A 7,213-nucleotide genomic window follows, 5' to 3' on the forward strand; every position below is an offset into this window, starting at 1 on the left:
CAGCTCCCCCGTCCCTGGGATTCTCCAGGCAAGAACACTGGAGTGGGTTGCCATTTCCTTCTCCAATGCATGAAAGTGAAAAGTGAAAGTGAAGTCGCTCAGTCGTGTCTGACTCTTCTCGACCCCATGGACTGCAGCCTTCCAGGCTCCTCCATCCATGGGATTTTTGGCCCTCAAAGCCAAATGTCCTTGGGGCTCCTCCTCCCACTGCCAGACCCCCAGGCTCTCAGAACTCTAACTCCTGTGGGAGAACCTCTGTGATATATTCTTTTCATTTGTAGGTCACCTGCTCAGTGGGTGTGATACTTGATTATATTGTGAATGCACCCCTCCCTACCATCTTGTAGTGGCTTCATTTTCTTTGGACATAGACTATCCTTTTTCATCAAAGGTTGTTCAGCAGTTATTTGTGATTTTGGTGTTTTCATGAGAGAAGGTGAGCTCAGGTCCTTCTACTTGGACATTTTTTCCTAGCCCCTGGGATCTGCCTTTCTCCCTACTTTTCTGCTTTTAAGTAAATGCCGACTCCTGGCTGGACTGTATCTTCATGCAGTTGGGGACAAGATGGGTCACCTCCTCATGTCCCTAGGACATGCACCGTAGAGATTCCCTGAATGCATGGGATGCCTGGGGTCCAAGACACGGGCACAGATCAGTGACGCCTTGGTCAAAATGTTTCCGGAAAAAGTATGTCTGTTAAACGTGCAAGGCTCTGTCTGCAGTTCAAAGAAGTCCCAGGGCTTCTCCAGGTGTCAAGGCTTCCAAACCTGGCCACTCCAGCTTCTTGCCCCCATGCCCTCACCTGAGCGGGGCCTGCAGGCTTACCCTCTGGTGTCAGAGGCAGCCTCCTGTGCTGTGTCTCCATGTCCCTTGGGCACCGTGGGCTGTGACTCAGTTCTGACAAATACAACAGAAGCATCGACAGCAATGCCTATGTGAGAGCATCTGCTCACAGACGGCATCACCTGAGCTTTGTTTGAATGCAACACGGAAAACCTGACTCGAACTGATCTACCGGCGTCTTCAGAGAAGTTCAGTTGGGGTTTTCACAACTCCTATTTCCTGGTATCAGAAATACTTTTAATTAGTAAACACAGAGGACACGCTCACAATCAGGTAAAAACCGTGTTTTCCTTTTAATTGACAGTTTGCTCTCTTGCCTCCCACTCGTAATGATTAGGTCCCCACCTCTCAGGAGCGCTGCATCTGGACAGGCTGAGACAGAACCAGTGTGAACACGGTCCCAGAGCAGAGCTTTGGGAATAATAAGAACATCAAAAATCAGCCCTTCTTTTCACTTACAAAGGGATTCACTCAGAGGGTCCAAAGCTCTGCTTTCTAACCGCAGAAAACCTGGAGCTCAAGGCAAAACTGGAAACCAGAAGGAACCGGAAATGAAGCATAGCGCCTCCTCAAATACTCGAGGCCTGATCATCTCACCTCTGCTTACAAGGAATGTCCCCACCCCAGCATTTGTAAGGGAAAACGTTTTGTTTCTATTTCACTTTCCAACTGGGTATAAAATCTACTAAAAGGAACACAAAGAATCAAAACAAATCAGCTCACTCACAAGAGTCCCTCCCAGATAGTGATTTGTGGTTGCTGAGATGATTCAGCACGTTATTTCCAGGTGGCAAAGTTCAGGACAATCTGAGAACTCAAAAAAGTGGCAGCTGTATTCACCAACAGGTTCACGTGAGACACACATACACACAACCCCATTTTTCAGTGTAAATACGGCGAGGGGCCAAGACCCCCGATCAGCACAATAACTTATTTTGTACATTACAGTGCACAGAACAACGGAGGGAAAAGACACTTTCTTGGAGAGGTTCGTCTGGGCTCTGAAGGCGGCTGGAGCCCAGTGCCCCGGCCATCATTAGCTCGACGCCGCCTCCTCTTTGGCTGCGCTGGCCTCGGAGGCAGCGGCTTCCTGTAAGGGATCTGCTGGCTGCTCCTCCTCCTCCCCCTCCTCCTCCTGGGGGTAGAGGTCTGGGTACTTCTGCATGCACTCCTGCATGGCCCGGAACTGGCCCACACAGTCCGACCCCTTGACATCCTCCTTGCTGTAGTGGAAGCAGGAAAAGGCCGCCTTGAACTGCTCCCCGCATGGGCCGCTGGCCATCCCCCCAAGGCACGGGCAGTTCCAGTTGATGTCTCCGTTTGGCAGGATCAGTCCTGGGAAGGGAAGATGGGCAAGGAAGTGAGACAGCTTTCATAAAAAGCAAACCCAAGCCCGGGCCTCACAGGAATAATTGTAAGATGAACTGCTGCCTGGCTGGCACTGGCCGGTGGCCCTGCTTCCCCCTCGGGATGGGGTTTACACTCCGGGCAAAAACCCACCAAGCATTCTCGGCTCAGCTCAAGAGAAGTCACCGCGGGTGACTTTCTCCAGTTGCAGCTCTGCCGGTGTGCTAAGCTGGCCTCCAGGGCTGTGCTCAGGGCTGTGGCCGTGCCTGTGCTCAGGACTACACGGGGGAAACTGTTTAGTCCAAAGGCTTGAAGGAGGAGTCCTGGTCTCCCCCTTCCACACGGATGGTCAGGACCCCCCACGCCCTCCCTTCAAGCCCCTCCTGCTCCTCGGCTGCTCTCAGCACAGCGTGAGGACTGGAAAGTGAGGCTGGATGGTGTCCAAGGGGCGCTGGGCGTGTCAGAGCACTGAGGCTCCTCTATTTTGTCAAAGTGGAAAACTGTTCAAAACTCAGAAGCAACTCCTAGGTTTGGCCTGATGGCCAGGTCAGTGCACGGCCCCTCCCACCTGAGGGAGACGCACTTGTGTCCTGGGAGCAGTGCTGGCCGAGGCGGACACGCAGCCGCGGCCGGGAACACGGGACTGCCGCCCGCCGACCCCAGCCCTCTTGCTCACCATGCTCCTCGTATGGGTCATTGGGGTCGTCGGCCACCAGCTCTGCGTTGCTTGGAGTCTCGTGGTCCTCTTTGGTCACGAATATGATTCGATCCTTTCCTAGAGTTTGCAAAACAGAGGGAGCCACGTTTCACCAGGAACTGTGATGCATCCTGAACCCAAGCAGCCACGGAAGCCTTGTCCCATCTGAAACCGTGATGCGCTCCCCCAGGGGACCTGCTCACTGCCAACCTGGGGGGAGTCCCCACGTGCCTGTGGCTGGAGTGGGGAGGCGGGAGACAGCACGTCTCGGTGCCACCGGGCGTCCTTGGCGGGGAGACGAGACGCCCCGAGCCCTCAAGTGCAGCTGCCCTCAGCCCCCAAGCTGCTGGCGTCTCACAGGCCGGTCCTGCCCTGCTCAGAACTCCCACGGCTCCACAGCTTTGCTCCTTCCCGTGGCCTGGAGCACCTCATCCAGGCCCCGAGGGGCGTGCCAGCAGGTGCCCTCAGATGACACTCTGCCCACCAGGCTCCCCCAGCAGAGGCTTGGGAAGAGCGCCAGGGTGACGGTGTGGAGCTGAGAGGCGTGCAGGAGAGGGCGGTGCGGGAGAGGGCGGTGCGGGGAGGCGGGGCGGTACACCCTCCCCGCTGTCTCCCGGGCGGGTGACAGCGGTGACCGCTGACACTCCGCACACACAGGCCCACGCCTGCTCCAGCACCCCACACTGGACCTCAGAGGAGGCGGCTTGTCCCACATGGCCTGGGGCAGGACTGAGGCCAGGCAGTTAGGGCGTGCTGAAGAACCTAAAGACCTCGGGGACTCCGGCCAGAGTTCAGAACACTCGAAAGCAGTCCACAGAAGTGCTGCGCTAAGCAGAAGACAGAAGCTGACACGACCGCTCAGCTCCGCTCGGACAGTTTTGTTCACCAAGATCTCAGCCAGGCCCAGCCAGTGCGGAAGCTGGTGTTAGGCCCAGAGCCAAGGGGTCCAAGCCTGGGCAGTGACTTATCTTGTATCTCTCGCCCTGGTGCTTGATGGCCATGCTGGTTTAACAGACCAGCTGACAGTCAGGGCTCCACACCGTCAGCAGGAAGAGCTCACACGTGGCCCTGCGCGGGAGAGGGAGGGCCGGCTCGGGAGGCTCTGGCTCCCGGGGCCATCAGCATGCCAGAGGCTCAGGACGGGGGTTCAGACTGGGGCTCAAGCGCACCACAGCTGCTGAGTGCACGCCTACCTCGGGGACCTGCCAGGCTGTTCTGTCGTCCAGGAGCGTATTCAGACACCTCACAGCCACCTCTCCCTGACTTCAGACCTCCTGCTCAGATGGCATCTTCCTTCATCTCTCCCCATTGCCTTTAACTCGCCTTCTCTCACCCACAATTACATATCTGTTTACCACCCATCTCCCCGACTGACATGTCAGCTCCTCGGGGGCAAGAATGTGTCTGTTCCACTCACTGCAGTAGCTCAGAGCCTAGAACAGTGCCCGAGACATAGTGAGTAATCAGTATTCGTTGGAAAAGTGAATGGGGACATGAACTCTGAATTCAGACATGAAGATCCCAGGCCCAGCTGAGTATGGAGGACAGATGGCTATCACCATGAAGTAGGTTACAGGGAAAAAAATAAAACCTTGTTTGGGTGGCCTCATTTCCCCTACAACACATCATCGCTTGCCACACCCAACCTGCCCCCTCCACTGCCTCCACCATGCCACGGGGCAGACTACCCACCTGTGCCCACAGCCTCTGCCATGTGATCAGGGCTGGCACATCACAGGTGCTCAGTGACTGTTTACTGACAGAACAAGAAAGAGCAAGACCAGCACTAGAAAAGGAGGAACAGAGACAGGAGCAGTGCGGCCCGGGCCAGGGAGCCGGCCTGAGTCCATGCTGGCTGACTCCTGGAATGACCAGCTATGGCCTTTGACCCCAAGGCGGGGGGGCGGGCCCCTGAAGTCCAGTGCATGGGCAAGTGATTCCCTCAGAAGACGGGGCAGCCGTGTGTACCGGTTCCCTGGGTAACGCTGCGGGGGAAGTGGCCCATCTAATGCTCTCAGCCTGCTGCAACGCAAACAAGCCGGAAGAGGACAAAAATGCACCAGGTAATTTCAGAGAGTTTAGGATGTGGAAGACACAAAGGCCAGGGAAGACCTCACTGAGGAGGTGGCATCTGCACTGCATCCTAAAGGATGAGGAGGCAGCCGTGAGGAGAGCTGGGGGAGCGATGCACCAGGCCAAGGGAACAGCCAGAGGCCAGCCTGGCTGCACAGTGACAGGTGCGCAGGGACCCGCAGGATCCAGGCCAGGCCTCAAGCACACAGGCCTTACTCAGGGGGGAGCTGGGGCCGGTTCTCTAAGTCCCACGGGAAGCGTAAGGAATCCATGGACAGAAAAACAAGAAGTTCGGGACTGAGGGGACAGTGGTGTGGATAGATAAAAACCAGGCAAGGCCTAAAGTGAGTGCTTTTAATTCTTATCCCCAAAGAAAGAAAGAGATCTTAGATCCAGGAAAAGATATGGGTCTGAACACTTACCTCTGCTTCCCAGATAACATGTGACTCCTAGAAACCCACAAGATTGAGGATTATAGCCTCATTGTACTCAAAAGACTAAGAAAAATCTGCTACATAAAGGAGTGAATTAGACTCAGGACGATGAAATAAAAAACTAGAGGCCTGCTCTCTGACAAACTGGTGAGGGCAGAGAACTTCTGGTCATGGTAGAGTTCAGCATCAATCAATGGGAACTGCTCCTCAGAGACATCACTGAGCGTCCTGGCTTTGCGGCCCAGGGAAGGAGGGTTCCAGAGGCAGAACGGGGTACTGGGAAGTTGGTCACTCAGTCGTGTCCAGCTCTTTGCAACCCCATGGACTGTTGCTCTGTCCATGGGATTTTTCAGGCAAGAACGCTGGAGTGGGTTGCCCTTTATTAGAATTCCATGGGGACAGTCCATGGGGTCACAAAGAGTCGGACAGGACTGAGCCCCTTTCCCTTTCCTCCTCCAGGGGATCTTCCCCACCCTGGGACTGAACTCCAGTCTCCTGCATTGGCATCTGAGCCACCAGAGGTGGCCACTGGCAAAAAGGCTTGGTATTTTAAATTGAGCCGTGAGCTGAAGCTTGACACACGTCTCCTAACTGAAGCATGACCTTGGGCAGGTCACCTCCATCTCTGGGCTCAGGATTTCCTGAAATAACTGAGGGAGCTGGAGTATTCTCCAGAGAATTTCCTGGGACTTCCACTTCTCTCTGGAACTTCAGTCTCAGATATGCACCCTCCCCCTCACCTGGCATGGAGAAGGTACTTCATGAATATCTGCGGAATGAATGAAGACTAACTTCTCATTTTACAAGACTGGACAACTGGGTCTGGAGGGTTTGGGTGTCAGCTCAGGGACAGTTCGTGGTTGCGCGGGGAGGCCCGCGGCCCGCGGCCTGGAGACTTCCTAGGTGAGAGACCGCAGGCGGGGACCAACTTTTGTTTTTTTCTGCGGGATGTCTTCCCAGCGGAGGGCTCCCTGGACTCCACTGGGCACCAGACGGAGAAGCTCTGGAATCGGACCGCGGGCTCCAACCCCAGCTCCGCGAGTAGCCGGCCGCGTGGCTCAGCCAAGTCACCTCTGGGGTCCTGGTTTTCTCTTGGGATAAGAGCAGGGCCTGACTTAGGAAAGTCGCTGCGAGACAGGCCACTCAAGGCTCCTGGCGCAGGGCCCGACCCGTGCCCGCCGGCGGCACTCCCACCGCCAGCGTCGCGCCCACCGAGGGGCGACCTTCCGGGTCAGTTAGAGGCGGTGCAAACGGGAACACGTGGTGTGCGGCGAGAGGCGTAGCAACATAATTAGTAATCAGCACCTTTCCCGTTACCAGCCTCAGGCAGCGCGCTCGCGCCGCTCTAACCCCCGGGCCTAGTTTACGAGTCTCCCCACGTGCTGTTCCCTCCGAGGTCCAGGTTCGAGTCTCTCGGAGACCTGGGACAGCCTTACTCCTCCGCGAGCCTCGGTTTTCTCATCCGAAAAGTGGGGCTGGCGACCCCGCCGCCAACCCGCACCCTCCTCCCGATAACTTGTGCCCCGCGCCCTCAGTGGGGGCGCTGCATGGACCGCGTGTCCCCTGCAGGGCCTCGGAGGCCGTCTCCACGCAGCCCGCCCGCCTACCTTCCTGCCGGCAGTAGGCCATGATGCAGCCCGGCGCTCCGACCTCGCGGCGATCGCCTCACGCCGTGACCTCTCCGCGGCTGGGCGGGCGGCTCGGAGGCCCGCACGGACCCGCCCCCCAGGCCTGCCCGCCGCGCGCCTGCCTCGGCGCTTCCAGTTCGGCGCGCTCAGCCGGCAACTACATTTCCCGGCAGGCCGCGCGCCTCGCGGCC

The 7,213-nt window shown here is 57.0% G+C and overlaps 1 protein-coding gene across 2 annotated transcripts; it reads right to left on the bottom strand.

Moving 5' to 3' along the window:
• Positions 1-1,112: 1,112 nt before the first annotated feature.
• On the bottom strand, positions 1,113-7,183 carry CHCHD4 (coiled-coil-helix-coiled-coil-helix domain containing 4). 2 transcript variants are annotated; one of them, XM_040246678.1, is made up of 4 exons: positions 7,002-7,144; positions 2,867-2,965; positions 2,002-2,178; positions 1,113-1,694 (listed from the first exon to the last, which is right to left on the bottom strand). In XM_040246678.1, the coding sequence occupies exons 1-4, from the start codon at positions 7,021-7,023 to the stop codon at positions 1,621-1,623; spliced, it is 372 nt and encodes a 123-aa protein (XP_040102612.1). In that variant the 5' UTR covers positions 7,024-7,144; the 3' UTR covers positions 1,113-1,620. The 2 variants fall into 2 exon arrangements, with proteins under 2 accessions (XP_040102612.1, XP_040102611.1); XM_040246677.1 differs by having other exon boundaries at positions 1,113-2,178; positions 7,002-7,183.
• Positions 7,184-7,213: the final 30 nt, after the last annotated feature.

Source organism: Oryx dammah, unplaced genomic scaffold (assembly GCF_014754425.2).
Source record: "Oryx dammah isolate SB20612 unplaced genomic scaffold, SCBI_Odam_1.1 HiC_scaffold_9, whole genome shotgun sequence".
In the NCBI taxonomy this organism is placed as follows: Eukaryota; Metazoa; Chordata; class Mammalia; order Artiodactyla; family Bovidae; genus Oryx; species Oryx dammah.